We start from the raw sequence: 14,279 nt of genomic DNA on the forward strand, positions 1-14,279 counted from the left end.
AGATGGATAAAACGGCCCCTGCCCTCTGGATTCCGGCGCTGGCATTCTAAGATTCTAGTTGGGAATTGCAGAAGGAGGAGGAGGGAGGGGTTGAGGAGAGGGGAGCTGACAAGGCTGCAACCAAGCTTCCCGACTAGCCCCGCGTGCTTGCCAAAGGCTTGCCATTCTCCGTCGCTTTCTCCACTGGCTCACCGAAGGGAGCTGCCCCTCCAACAGCCACGGTGCGCCTTAGAGAAATAGCCACCGACTTGCTCTGTGACTTAGACGCGTTGCGGCTCATCTCAAGGCCTCAGTTTCTCCATCTGTAGAATGACCCGGATGGACTAGAAAATGATGGGCTTTCCTTCCAGGGCTGGCATTCAGAGAGGCTAAGACTCCATGATCAAGGAATGTCTGACCCAGCCATTCCAGAGCTGTTCCATCGAACTCCAAGCAGCCCCACTCCCTCCTTTCCTCATCCCGGTCAGGGGCGGGCGCTGGAGCCGGCAGGCCGGGAGGGCCTGGGCTTCCCGCCCGGGGGTGGAGCCGCTGCTCCGCGTCCCGCCCCTCCACCTGGGGATCGGCCCCGGCAGATGTTACAACTTTTTCGAATTCTCTCCCGCGTTGTCCCCTCGACCCGCCCAACTCGTGCCTCCCTCCCCTTCCCTTCTGGGGTCCTGCCCACCTCCCTGCAGGGAGCTGGACTGTTCTAAGGACTCCGGGTGGGGCGAGAGGCCGGGAAAGCAGAGGCGAGAGAAATTAGGAGGCGGGAGAAATCCAGGGCAAGAAGGAAGAGGGGAGTCAGAGAATGGTAGAGAGCACTTTTTGGAAGCCGCCACGCCGCGTCTCAGGCTGGCCGGGCTGAGCTGGGGAAGAGGGAGCGAAGGCGGCTCAGGGCCGGCGCTCAGGCAGCGGGAGACAGCTCGGCGAGGGCCTGACCTCCCCAGAGCGCCCCGCTGCGGCCGCGCAGATCTGACCCTGCCGTCCGGCAGCCCGTCCCGGACCAGACACTGGGCCGCCCCGGGAGGCGCTGAACGCCCTCGCAGCATCCAGGCCGGCAGGCCGGTGGTGCGCCCTGGGCGCGCGAGGTGGTGAGGCCCCAGGTGTCTTGCGCGCCGGGACGCGCGGGCCGGCTTGGCGATGCACGCCCTCACCGGCTTCTCCCTGGTCAGCCTGCTCAGCTTCGGCTACCTGTCCTGGGACTGGGCCAAGCCAAGCCTCGTGGCTGATGGGCCCGGGGAGGCCGGCGAGCAGCCCACGGCCGCTCCGCCCCAGCCTCCGCACATCATCTTCATCCTCACAGACGACCAAGGCTACCACGACGTGGGCTACCATGGTTCAGATATCGAGACCCCTACGCTGGACAGGCTGGCGGCCAAGGGGGTCAAGTTGGAGAATTACTACATCCAGCCCATCTGCACGCCTTCGCGGAGCCAGCTCCTCACAGGCAGGTAGGCGTAGCTTAAGGCCTTGGGGCTGGTCACCTAGGCCCCAAATCAACCCATTTTGTAGATTTCTCCTGACAGTACCACCCCATGCTGGGATCTGGGAAATCTCCTATTGGCTGTGTAATCATTAGTAAGTCCCTTGTCCTCTCTGGGCCTCAATTTCCCTTCCCTTACACTGAATGGGCTTCATCATCTTTGAGGTCTTCTTGCTTTCATGTTCCAGGACACTCACATTCCACACAATGTGGAGACATCTGGTCATCCCTTTGTTAGAGGAACATGGCAGCCTCCGACATTTATTGCTGCTTCTATTTATGGACGCTGAGCAAGTCATTTAATTTCTCTAAGCCCCAGTTTTCTTGTCCATAAAATGGAGCAAAGAACAGTTTTCATCTTGAAAAGAAGTGGCAAAGGGGGAGTGAGTTGTGTGTGACCTGCCTGGCTGTCAATATATGGCAGGCTCTATGTCACCTGAGGGATTCAGGTCCCCATACTGTTTGATGAATACATTGGGAGAAGACCAAGGAATTGATAGGTGGAAGAGAAAGACACATACAATGCCATGACCTGTGTAGTCTTAGGCTGGTTACTTCATTTCTCTGAACCTCTGCTTTTTCATCTGCAAAATCCTCCCAGGTTGGCTGGGAGCCCCAAGTAGACATGCTGCTTTTTCGGTAAGGAAACGTCCACAGGTGAGGCAGCAGGATTACAGGATGAAAAGAGCAGGGAAACAGGAGGTGGGGGTATGGAAGGCAAACTCTGGCCACTTAGGAGAAAATCCTTTGGCAGAGCTGAAGCTAATTCTCCTTGGATAGGGTCCAAGGCATGCTTTCTCCCAAGTTCCACCCAACAGCCACTAGTGTGATCTCAGGAACCAGAAGCCTTAGTCGTCCTGTTTCTTAGTCTCACTATTTCTTGGTTGGGAGCAATTGAGGCAAGGATGCAGGGAGGGCCCAGCTTGGGGCCTGTGCTCAACTTCAGGGTCTGTGGGAGATGGGATTGAGAGGCCAGGTGTTTGGCAGGGATGCTGGAGCTGGGAATCAAATGGTGCCCTTTCTTCTTCTGATCTGGCACTCGGCGTTCAGATCCAGGAACCGGAAGGAGAACAGAAGAAAGGAGGGGTGTGAATGGGTTGGGGTGGGGTGCAGGGTGGTTGTGTAGTGGTGAAGACCCATGTTGACCCGCAGAAGAGGGAGGAATCTGCATTCCCAAGAGTTGTACACAACTTAATGTCTCTGTCCTAAGAAGTGACTTTTGGTTTAAGCAGAGGAATGAACAGACAGCTGGCCAGTGCCTGCCCTCCACCCCCTGCAGTTGGCTCCATCTCACTGATGCTTATAGTGCTCATTAGTGTTTGTTAAGACATCCAGTTGTGTTTTGTGATGCTGGAGAGAGGCAAAGTTTCTCATGTGACTCACTTGCAGATGGGCTTTGGTGACTCTTAGCTGGACCATCCACTTTACAAACCAGTGCTCCACGGCACCCCACCTCTATGAAGACAGACCCAGTTATGACTCAAGGCCCCAGGGTGCTTCTCATATCAATTCCAATCACTTATTAGCTTGACTGAGGCCTGGAGAGGCCGTTATCACCAAACGATTTTGAGCATGAGTTGAGTAGACCCGGGTTCAAAGCTTAGCTCCACTGCTTGTCAGCTGTCTGAACTTGGGTCGTTGCTGCACTTTTGACTCAGTTTCATCATATGTGGAATGGGGATGGTAATAAACTTCCCCGCAGATTTTTAAAATGAGATTTAAATTAGATGATGTGTGTGTATGGCACGTAGTGTTAAAAACGGCTGTAGTAGCTAATTATAGCTAACAACAGTATCAGCTTTAAGATAATGAAACCAAAACAGAGAAACTCCTCCTGTGCTCTGGTTGAAGATGTCAGGTACTCAGGGCTTGGCTTAATTTGGATGCCTGGGGGTGAAAAAAACGTGTGGGATTCTAACATACTTGTGAAGTTCCAGGCTTCTTATGTACTCTGGGACTTTCAAGACTTGAGTAAAGGCAAGACACCATAAGCAGATCACATGGGACCCTCGACCACAGAAGGAGGAAGCTGGGATGAGAATGAGTAAGTGAGGAATTCAGGATTCGCCTAACCATTCACTCCTGCCTCAGGGTGGTAGCCTGGAGCAAGGGTCATATGGGCTCACAGGCAGGCACATGGGAACTGGTCGTGAAAAACTGGGAAACCAGACGAGTCTTAGAGATTTCCCATTTCAACCAACTCCTACACAGGAGCAAACTGAGGCCCCCATATGGGAAGAGACATGGCAACTCAGTTTGCTGAAAAGGAGTCCCTGCTTGGACTCTACTTGTATTTATGTTCAAGTCCTGGCTCTGTTCCTGACCACTGAGTGACCTTGGGCAAGGCCCTTCCCTTCTCTTAAAAAGACCTTAGGTCCTTTTTAAGATGAGATGAGTAAACTAGGGGATGAATTGTGTCCCTTCTGGCTCTAAAACCCTCTTGAGTGTCATTCATTTATTCATTTCATAAATAATCGAGTGCTCTTTGAACATCACTTGGGTGCTAGGAATAGAAGGTTGAATAAAGGACGGCCCCATTACATGTCACTGGGCCCAGAAGCATGTGCAAATGAGTATAATCCCATGGCCAAGTAAGAAAATGATGGTGTGTACTAAATGCTAGAGCAACCCAGAAGCAAAAGTGACTAATTCTTTAGGAGAGTTATGAAAGACTTTATAGCATGGATAACATTTGGGCTGAGCTTTGAAGAGTGAGTTAGAATTTGCCTGGGAGAGCAGGGCTTGCTCTAGGCCCCAGAGCAAGTTAACAGCTTAGAGCTTAGGGATTCTGGAGCCAGACTGCCTGGGTTATAAATCCCATTCCAACTACTAGCTGTGTGAATCACCAAGCAAGTAATTTAATTTACCAAGCCTCGGTTCCCTTATTTGGAAAATGGGAACAATAATATGTACCTTCTAATTTGTGGGGAGGATTTGGTAAGATCATTCACGTAAGAGGCTTAGTGTAATGCCAAGCTCACATTGAGTGCTCGGTATTAGCTGTTGTTATTGTCATTATTAACCTGGGTTCAAATTTTAACTCCCCAGCTTCCTAGCTGTGTGATCCTAGGTGAGTGGTTTAACCATTCTGAGCTTCAGTCTCCTCAGCTGTAAAATGACAATATGATCGACTTCCAGTGATTTTGAGGATTGGATGAGATAATGCATTTGAGGTGCTTAGCACATGAGATAATACCTGGTGGTTGCCGTAATTATTTTTGCTGGTAGCGCTGGGACCAGAGCCCACCTCACAGTGGTATTGGGGACTTGGTGGCCAGAGCAATGGTCTGTAGCTCACCTGTGCCTTCTGTGCCTTCCCCTCCTCCCCACCAGGTACCAGATCCACACAGGACTCCAGCATTCCATCATCCGCCCACGACAGCCCAACTGCCTGCCCTTGGACCAGGTGACACTGCCCCAGAAGCTGCAGGAGGTGGGTTATTCCACCCACATGGTGGGCAAGTGGCACCTGGGCTTTTACCGGAAGGAGTGTCTGCCCACCCGCCGGGGCTTCGACACCTTCCTGGGCTCGCTCACAGGCAATGTGGACTATTACACCTATGACAACTGTGATGGCCCAGGCGTGTGTGGCTTCGACCTGCACGAGGGCGAGAATGTGGCCTGGGGGCTCAGCGGCCAGTACTCCACTATGCTTTATGCCCAGCGTGCCAGCCATATCCTGGCCAACCACAGCCCACAGCGGCCCCTCTTCCTCTACGTGGCCTTCCAGGCAGTGCACACACCCCTGCAGTCGCCTCGTGAGTACCTGTACCGCTACCGCACCATGGGCAACGTGGCCCGACGGAAGTATGCGGCCATGGTGACCTGCATGGATGAGGCTGTGCGCAACATCACCTGGGCTCTCAAGCGCTATGGTTTCTACAACAACAGTGTCATCATCTTCTCCAGTGACAACGGTGGGCAGACTTTCTCGGGGGGCAGCAACTGGCCGCTCCGAGGACGCAAGGGCACTTATTGGGAAGGTGGCGTGCGGGGCCTAGGCTTTGTCCATAGCCCCCTGCTCAAGCGAAAGCGACGGACGAGCCGGGCACTGATGCACATCACTGACTGGTACCCAACCCTGGTGGGTCTGGCAGGTGGTACCACCTCAGCAGCCGACAGGCTAGATGGCTATGATGTGTGGCCAGCCATCAGCGAGGGCCGGGCCTCGCCACGCACGGAGATCTTACACAACATTGACCCACTCTACAACCACGCTCAGCATGGCTCCCTGGAGGGGGGCTTTGGCATCTGGAACACGGCTGTGCAGGCTGCCATCCGTGTGGGTGAGTGGAAGCTGCTGACGGGAGACCCCGGCTATGGCGATTGGATTCCACCACAGACACTGGCCACCTTCCCGGGTAGCTGGTGGAACCTGGAACGAATGGCCAGTGTCCGCCAGGCTGTGTGGCTCTTCAATATCAGCGCTGATCCTTATGAACGGGAGGACCTGGCTGGCCAGCGGCCTGATGTGGTCCGCACACTGCTGGCTCGCCTGGCCGAATATAACCGCACAGCCATCCCGGTGCGCTACCCGGCTGAGAACCCCCGGGCTCATCCTGACTTTAATGGGGGTGCTTGGGGGCCCTGGGCCAGTGATGAGGAAGAAGAGGAAGAGGAAGAGAGGGCTCGAAGCTTCTCCCGGGGTCGTCGCAAGAAGAAGTGCAAGATTTGCAAGCTTCGATCCTTTTTCCGTAAACTCAACACCAGGCTGATGTCCCAGCGGATCTGATGGTGGGGAGGGAGGAAACCGTCCTCTGGGTGTTCCCCCCACTCCGGCTTGGCCCTGCTCTTTCTCAGGGAGAAGCCTGTCACGTCTCCATCTACAGGGAATTGGAGAGTGTAGAGTCCCTTGGTTGAACTGGGTGGGGAACCTAGTTGGGGGTGGGTGGGAATAAACCAGACTGGGATATCCGTGTCTCAGTCCTGCCTCCTCACTGACTTGCTCTGTGACCTCAGGTGACCCGCATGAGCTTTTGACCTTGGTTTCCTCATCTGTAAAATGAGCTGTAATGACTTTGTGACTCTGTGGTGTGGCCCCGGAGCCTGGGGCCATGGTGGAGTTCCTGGCCGGCCTTGCCACCTGGCAACTCATTTAAGGCTTCTCCCTTAATGTGGGATCTTTATGGTGGTGTTTGGGTGAGGGGCCGCATGGGGGGGATCTCAAGGCCTGGCCCCCAGCGGAAGGAGGCATGGCAATCTGGCTGCTTTCTACAGGGACCCCCTGAGCGCTGAGGGTGGAGGCGCAGGGATCAGGGCGGAGGGGTTGAACCTGGGTCTTCACATGGCCTAGGCCAGTCGTCAGGTCAGACTGGTGTTGGGGGCTGTGGTGCAAAGCTCTTCTTCCTGCCCCTCCAGGATCCAGAGAAATTGGCTGGGCCATTAACCACTGCAGCACTGAGGGTGGTGGAAACAACTGTGAAGAGCGCCCGAACCAGTACTCAGGACACCTGGGTTCTCCTCTGACCTTGGGCACACTTCTTCCGCTTTAGGCCTTGATTTCCCCACCTACAAGTGGGGATGCTAGCCCTGGCTCTGCCTCCCTCACGAGGCTGGGAAAGACTGGCCAAAGCGAGGTTGTGGAGGAGCTTGTGAACTTGATTAAAGTGTCATGACGTGGAAGCGAGGGCTGCAGTGCTATCTGACTATGAGTACGTGTGGGTGTGCGCAGGTGTGTCCTGGGGGCAGGTGTGAACTCACAGTTGGCCAAGTGAACAGGAGGGGAGGTGGACAGACTGGCTAGGAGGTAGAAGGGATGGGAGTCCTGCTGCAGACCCACTGTGTGACCTCAGGCAAATCTCTGACCCTCTCTGGGCCTCAACATTCCACTCTGTTCAGTGGATGAGCTAAGAGCATTTGACCGTTCTGGGCTAGCGTGCATGTGTGTGTGCGCATATGTGTGTGTGCATGTGTGTGTCTCTGTGTATGTGTGTGTGTGTTGGGGTGGGGGCAGGCTGAGTGGTGGAGAGGCCACGGCGGTTGCAAAGCCTGCCTGCCGCCTAGCGCGCCTGCATCCGCACACTGCGTTCTGCGTATCTCCCTTCAGGTTCCAGTCGGCGCAGTGTGTGTAGGCGAAAGCCCTGCTGTGAATTTTGAAAATAGTTATTTTTGTCACTGGCAAAGGAGGCCTGTTAGGACTCATCAGCTTGTGGATGAGCAGGATGGGTGGGGTGGGTGCAGTATGTGTGGGGGTTCAGGTATTGGTTACAGAGCCACATCCCCACCGCAGAGGTGGCTGAGTCCACGAGTGAGGGTCTGGCCTGAGGCTGCTGGGTGGAGGTGACCATTCACGCGCTAGGCCTCTTCCTCCTGGCCCTGTCCTTTTTACCCCTTATCACCTCCCCCAACTAGAATCCTTCCCTGCCTCCATGATGTTGATGCCTGGCTGTGGTGGGCAGGACCCAGGACAGGCAGAGGCCTCTGGATTCCAGTGAATTTCAGTCTGCTCGGGAGGGAGGCTCTGAAGAAATCACCTGCTAAGGCAGTGGCCCAGGCCTGACACACCCTGGGAGATGAGCTGTCCATAGCTCGCCCACTCCTCAGGGTACTCCAGCTCTGCTGGGTGCTTGTCCCAGCTGTGTGGGCGGGGCCTTTCCAGGGTGGCATGGAGCCAGGGCTTCCCTGCCACTCCAGGCTTGCACGAGTTGCATGGAGGCCTCTCCCGTGCCTGCTGAGTCAGCCCTGCCCAAGGCCTACCCTCCAGCTTCAGTCCCCACTTCTTTCCTGCAGCCCCTGCCCTTTGGGGTCACAAGTTCAGGACCATGAATGGCCCTTTCTGCTGTCCCCTAATCACTGAGGCTTACTCCCCCTGTCACCAACCTAAATCAAGAAAGACCAGCTGAGGAGGGGCTGGCACCTGTTCCTGGTGCCCTAAGAAGGAGGCTTGGTCCCAGGTTTCGGTCCAGTCTCAAATCCAGTCCAGAACTTGGCTGGCTCAACCTAGCACCCAGCAAACAGCCTGGTGGCCCCACGCAAGCTTGAGCCTGCAACCTGGTTTAGGGAAGCTGGCGGCTGGCCTAGGCCTGAGATTGGTGGAGTCTTGGGTGCCCCAGAGCATTCAAGCACTACGATGACAGGCTCAGCCTGTTGTGACTTCTGCTCTTCCCAGCAATTAGCATGGCTCCCACCAGCCCCCTCCTATCTCCTGTGGCCCAAGTTTCCTCCAGCCGGGGCACCTGGGTCTGGACTCTGCCAGGCTGCCAGTTGGCACTGCCAGGCAGGTGCTTGTGCCATTTGAGCACCTGTGCTGGTGGGGAGGGAAGGGAAGGGAGATCAGAGACAGCTCCGGCTCCTCAGGCCACAGATCTGGGGAAATGGAGCCCAGAGATGCCTGGGGAGACCCCTTGTCTCTCTCTCGGCTGCACCAGATGGCAGCTGATCTGCCAGCTATAGAGGCCAGAGCCAGGGGGCAGCCTAAGCTGGGCCCTGCCAGTGGGGTCGTGGGCTCTGGTGACCCATCTCCCAAGGGCCAAGAGATAGTGCCTCACCTGGGGGGGCCGGTGCTCTGGGCTCCATCTTTCTCAGGAGAAAGTGGAGGTTCCACTGGGGAGACCTGCAAGCTCTTCCAGGACTCGAACTCAGGCCCTCTAACTGCAGGGCGTGCTGTGTGGCCCTTGGCCCAGAAGCCACTGTCCTCTGTCTCATGGCTGTCTGCTTCACTCTCCCCTGCACGGAGTGCCTCCTGTGTGGGGAGACCTCAGGGACAGTGCTGCTCCCTGACACCTGACTTTCCCCACTTCTTCATGTAGGCCTAGCCTTACTTACTGTAGTGAATGAATCCAATCACCCTCCACCCAGACCCTCAGCAGGACCACTTCTCTCTTGGCCCACTTTCTACCATTCTGCCCCCCACGCTCACTGCCCTTAGTGGGACAGGCCCGTGGGGACCCTTTGGGTGGCATGCTTTCTGTGGTGCCTACCCCGGCCCTGCAGGACCCCGAGGCATTCAGGCATATGTGTGTGAGCGCATGTGTGGGCTGTGGAAGGTGGCATTTGAACCAGCTGTCACAATGCCACTGGGGCTACAATCACCCACTGTGGAACCCAGCCCTGCTCTCCTTTTGTCCCTTCTGTCTCCATGGGGCACTGCCTGTGTTCACATGCCAATGCCTATTCTGGCATGTCAGGGCTGGGTTCAGCAACCTCCGGGGCTCCCACCCCTGGCCACCAGCCCATAGCATGCAGGCCTGCTCTCGAGTGCCACACGCGTGTTGCAGATGGGGGCACACGTGCTGCCTCTTGTGCCTGCCTTGGCCCTGGGGAGTGGGGAGTTTGGCAGGAACAATCCCCCTGATGCAATCATCGGCTCATTCTCTCAGCGCCACAGAGGCACGGCTGGCTCCTCAGTGCCCGCCACCAGCGGGCACAGCTGCTAGCTTCGCGGGCTCAGGGGAGGCGTTGAATTAGCAGTCATGCCTTCTCAGCAGAGTGGCTGTTACCCTCAGGATGGGGTGGTGCCCATCCCAGGCAATGCCCACACCCCTGAGCTAGGCTCTGGAAGCCTCAGAGGCTCAGAGGGGCATGTATATGTGCTCACGTATGACTTTCAGAGGGGACTTCTTCCTCTTCTCCCTCCTTTTCCTCCCTCTTCTCCCTCCTTTTCCTCCCTCTTCTGCCTCTGCAGCCATCTCTCCACCACCGGGGTCCTGCAGCCAGCAACTTGCCCATCCCCCAGGACCACATGCACAGTGCAGACCAGCAGGGGAGGGAAAGAAGAGTGACAGAAAGAGAGGGGGATGGAAACCAGAAAGGAAGTCAAAAGGATGAAAAGGACAGAGAACCGAGAAGGAAAGATGCAAGGGAGGGAAGAGGGAAATTGAGGGGGAGGGGAAGGCAAGAGGAGAGAAGAAAGGAGAGTTGAAGCCCGTCGCAGCGGCTCACACCTGTAATTCCAGCACTTTGGGAGGCCCGGGTGGGTGGATCACAATGTCAAGAGATCAAGACCATCCTGGCCAACATGGTGAAACCCCATCTCTACTAAAAATACGAAAATTAGCTGGGCATGGTGGTGCGTGACTGTAATGCTAGCTACTTGCGAGGCTGAGGCAGGAGCATCGCTTGAACCTGGGAGGCAGAAGCTGCAGTGAGCCCATATCGCGCCGCTGCACTCCAGCTTGGTAACAGAGCAAGACTTTGTCTCAAAAAAAAAAAAAAAAAAAAAAAAAAAGGAGAGTTGAAAGGAGAGATGTGGAAGTAGGGAAGAAAGACAGAGGTGACAGGAGCAGGGCTGTGCTGGCCCTGCTCCCAATGACCACAGAGGCTGCCCCCATGGTCCCCATCACAGACACGGAGAGATGTGGCCATCTTCCTGCCTGTATTCCTTCACACCCTCCTCTGAGGGATGCCAGGGCCTTCCCCACATACTCTGCTCACTTCTGAGCACGCTCCATTTCAGCAGGGGGAATGGGGAGAGGAAACAGGGGTCAGGCCAGCACCCAGCCATGCAGGACTGTCCCGGTTCAGAACTTTATACTTGCATTAATACAGCCTCACAGTCTCACAGCATAGTTGCTTTTTTGTTTTCCTGGTGAATTTTTAAAGCAGCATCATCGTTCCTTTGGCACCCGACAAGCTGGAGAGCCTTGTGATTTCTCTCCTTCTAGATCTAGTCCTTTGTTCTATGGAAATTCCTGCAAACTAGGCTTAGACAAGGTGATCTCCAAACCATGAGCTAAACTCCAGGGCAGACTCAGGGAACAGTGCACTGGAGTGCGGGGACTCAAGACGATGGTGTGTGCTTCCGTGATTCAGGGAGAGGGGTGTGAGGAGAGAGGACTTTTGAGTTTCTTGATAATAATTTCCCATTTGTTGAGCATGTATAGTATCAGCCACTGTGCTTGTCTTATTGAATCCACAGAACAGCCTGGAGGTAGGGAATATTATTGACCCAATTATGCAGATGAAGACACAGAGACACAGAGAAGTTAGGATATTCATCCGAAATCACACAGCCTGTAAGTTGTGGAGTCACCCTAACTACTAAGCAACACTGCCTCTCCTGTCCCTGTGCAACGGCAGGTGACCTCAGTGGTCACTAAGGGCTCTTCCAGCACTTTCTTGTGTGGAAGCCATCCCCTCCTGGGGGACAGGCTAGAGGGTCTGGGGCAGGAGTGGCAGTGCAGCTCTCCCCTACCTCCCCACAGAGGCCTATAGCTTAGCCACCGTGTTCTGTGCCCTGCCCACTGCCCACCAGCTGTGCAGCCCCCGGGCACAGGCCTCTTCTCTCTGCCTCTGAATTGCAACGTTGGCGGCAGAAGCGGGAAGCATATTGTGCGCAGAAACAAAGCTGAGTGGTTTTCCCTTTTTCTGAAGGTGGTAATGGTGCAATTAGTGGCTAAGCCATTACCCCCCTCCTCCCTTGCTCGCTTCCCCTCTTCCCCTCTGCCGCCCTCCCTTTTCTCTCCTGGGATTGTGGCTGAATGGGAGAGCTCGCCCATCATTCTCCCCCACCCCCGACTCCCAGGAGGAGGGGCAGAATGGAGGGGTTATCTGGATGTCTCCAGGGGGTCCCTGGATGTAGGATAGTGAGTCAGGGACTTTGGGGGTTTTGAGAATACCAAGAAGCAGGTAACATCTCCTTCAAGTGAGAGGACTAGCAAGGCGATGTGGAGGCTCAGAAGGGGTGGGCTAGAATCGCTGAGGGTCTGGATGGCTGGATCCTTTTATCCATCCCATGCTCACTGGGGGCAGGTGCTGGCATGAAGCCTCAGCCCACCAAGCTGTGAAATGAGCCAAGGCACCCTCTTTCCTGAGTGCAGAGGGAAGGGGTATGCAGGGTCTGAGATTCCAAGTCCAAGCTAGAGTGATGGGGTGGTCATGGGCCTGCTTTAAACCTTCATTTTCCTACTCTAGAACCTAGAAAGAGGCCTCCTGTTTATGTAGTTCCCAAAGGCCTTTACAGCCCTTAGCCCATTCCATCTCCATGGCCTTCCTCTGCAGGGCACCTTCGTTCCTCTGTTGTGTAGAAAAGGAGGTAGAGGCTCAGAGAGGATAAGTGACTTGCCCATGATCACACAGCTAGTAGATGTCCAAGAATCGGAGCTCAAACTCAGATCCTTAGGCTTAAATTCCAGTCTCTTTTCTTCTTAACTCCAAGACCTTGAAGAAAGATCTTGTGGCTGTAGGTATGGCTGATACCCTGAAGAGCGGAAGTCAGCAGGGAAGGTGCCCACAACATCTGGGGATGAAGATTTCAGGGCAGGTCTCCGGCTAGTGGCCTAGCCCGGGTAAGCCATGCCATGCTCATCTCCCAACAGCTGCCTCTCGCCTCTTTTACCTTGAGTGGAAGCACAAGCAGAAACTGGGACATGAGCCCCAGGAGACCAGATCTCCACGGTCCCCTTGGGGGCATGGGGTGGGAGAGAGGCTGTAGAAGAGGGCTCGGGACGGGAGCAGCTGTCACAGCTGTGAGAGGTGGGGGTGAGCAGGGCTCAGGGACAGGAGAGGCAGTGTTGCTTAGTAGCAACATTCAGGGCTGCTCCCTCCAGAATCCTGGGGTGTCCTCTGTGCTTCTCCGCCAAGCTAGAGTGCTAGTGTGATAGATACGGTGGTAGAAGAGCTGAGAGAGCAGAAGCATAACAAGAAAGACAGAGGCAGAAGCCAAAAAAAAAAAAAAAAAATACAGAGGGCAACAGAGAGACAGTTAGAGAGACTACAGTGATCCACAGAGGGAGAGCCATCCCCGTGAATTAGCCATCGTTTCCCTGTAAGCCTTAGAACCCAGCTGTTGCCAGGGCAACGGGGCAATACCTGTCTCTCCAGAGATGAAGTTGCCAGGGTAACTGCATCCTGTCATTCTTTCCTGGGGACCATCCGGAATGCGGCACCCACTGGCCGTTACCATGGCAACTGCCTTTTTGCCCCACTTAATCCTATCCCGTCTGCTACAAGGGCCCCACAGTTGGAGGTGGGGGAGGTGGGAAGAGAAAAGATCACTTGTGGATGAAGTTTGTTCTATTCCACCTCCTCCAGCCCCTCCTTGGGTCTGTCACCCCAGGGGTGCTGGGTCCATCCACCCCCAGGCCCACACAGGCTTGCAGTATTGTGTGCAGTATGGCCAGGGCGTCCGAGAGCAGGTTTCGCAGTGGAAGGCAGGCAGGTGTTGGGGAGGCAGTTACCGGGGCAACGGGAACAGGGCGTTTCGGAGGTGGTTGCCATGGGGACCTGGATGCTGACGAAGGCTCGCGAGGCTGTGAGCAGCCACAGTGCCCTGCTCAGAAGCCCCGGTCTCGTCAGTCAAGCCGGTTCTCTGTTTGCACTTGGCAGCACGGGCAGGCGAGTGGCCCCTAGGTCCGGGAGCAGAGTAGCAGTGCCCCAGTCCTAGTCCCCCAGTCCCAAGCCTCACCTGCCTGCCCAGCGCCAGGATGGCCACCATCACCTGCACCCGCTTCACGGAAGAGTACCAGCTCTTCGAGGAATTGGGCAAGTGAGTTGTGTCTCAGGGAGTCCTGGAGGGCATGGTGGGGGGGAGGTCAGTGTCTTGAGCGAGGTGTGTGTGCCTGCCGTGCTTGGGGAGCATTCCTGTGTATACAGATGAAGGCAGACTACATGAGTTTGGGGGTACCTGCCTGTGCACAGAGCGTCCAGAGTCGGGTGTGGGCATGTTTGTGGGTGCACAGATGTGCCAAGCTAGCCAGGCAAGTGTGTATGTAGGGACGAGGGGTTGACAGTGTATGCCAGTACACACGCACACACATACACTCACACACACGCATGCACACAAGTACACACAACCTGGATACACACAGATTCTTAGAGACTCAGGGTTAAAAAGGGATTTTCCTAGTCAGCTGGGTCCAAAGCTGGAATTCCTTCTCCA

General features: G+C 55.4%; 2 protein-coding genes across 5 annotated transcripts in view; both read left to right on the top strand.

Moving 5' to 3' along the window:
* Window positions 1-516: 516 nt before the first annotated feature.
* On the top strand, window positions 517-7,084 carry ARSI (arylsulfatase family member I). The gene is made up of 2 exons (XM_032250228.1): window positions 517-1,430; window positions 4,796-7,084. Exons 1-2 carry the CDS (start codon window positions 1,120-1,122, stop codon window positions 6,192-6,194), a joined length of 1,710 nt encoding a protein of 569 aa, XP_032106119.1. The 5' UTR covers window positions 517-1,119; the 3' UTR covers window positions 6,195-7,084.
* A 6,080-nt stretch (window positions 7,085-13,164) lies between these two features.
* The window catches only part of CAMK2A (calcium/calmodulin dependent protein kinase II alpha), a 71,060-nt gene continuing 69,945 nt past the window's right edge, over window positions 13,165-14,279 (top strand). For all 4 annotated transcript variants that reach the window (XM_032250229.1, XM_032250233.1, XM_032250230.1 and 1 more), the window contains exon 1: window positions 13,165-13,886. In XM_032250229.1, the coding sequence (XP_032106120.1) occupies window positions 13,825-13,886 (62 nt within the window). In that variant the 5' untranslated portion in view covers window positions 13,165-13,824. The remainder of the gene's footprint in view (window positions 13,887-14,279) is intronic.

The sequence above is a fragment of the Sapajus apella genome, unplaced genomic scaffold (assembly GCF_009761245.1).
Source record: "Sapajus apella isolate SASKATOON/1434 unplaced genomic scaffold, GSC_monkey_1.0 scaffold71, whole genome shotgun sequence".
In the NCBI taxonomy this organism is placed as follows: Eukaryota; Metazoa; Chordata; class Mammalia; order Primates; family Cebidae; genus Sapajus; species Sapajus apella.

Coding starts and splice junctions, on each gene's coding strand:
- ARSI (XM_032250228.1), top strand. CDS start 1,120: ATGCACGCCCTCACCGGCTTCTCCCTGGTCAGCCTGCTCAGCTTCGGC. Junction 1,431..4,795: donor AGCCAGCTCCTCACAGGCAG/GTAGGCGTAGCT, acceptor CCTCCCCACCAG/GTACCAGATCCACACAGGAC.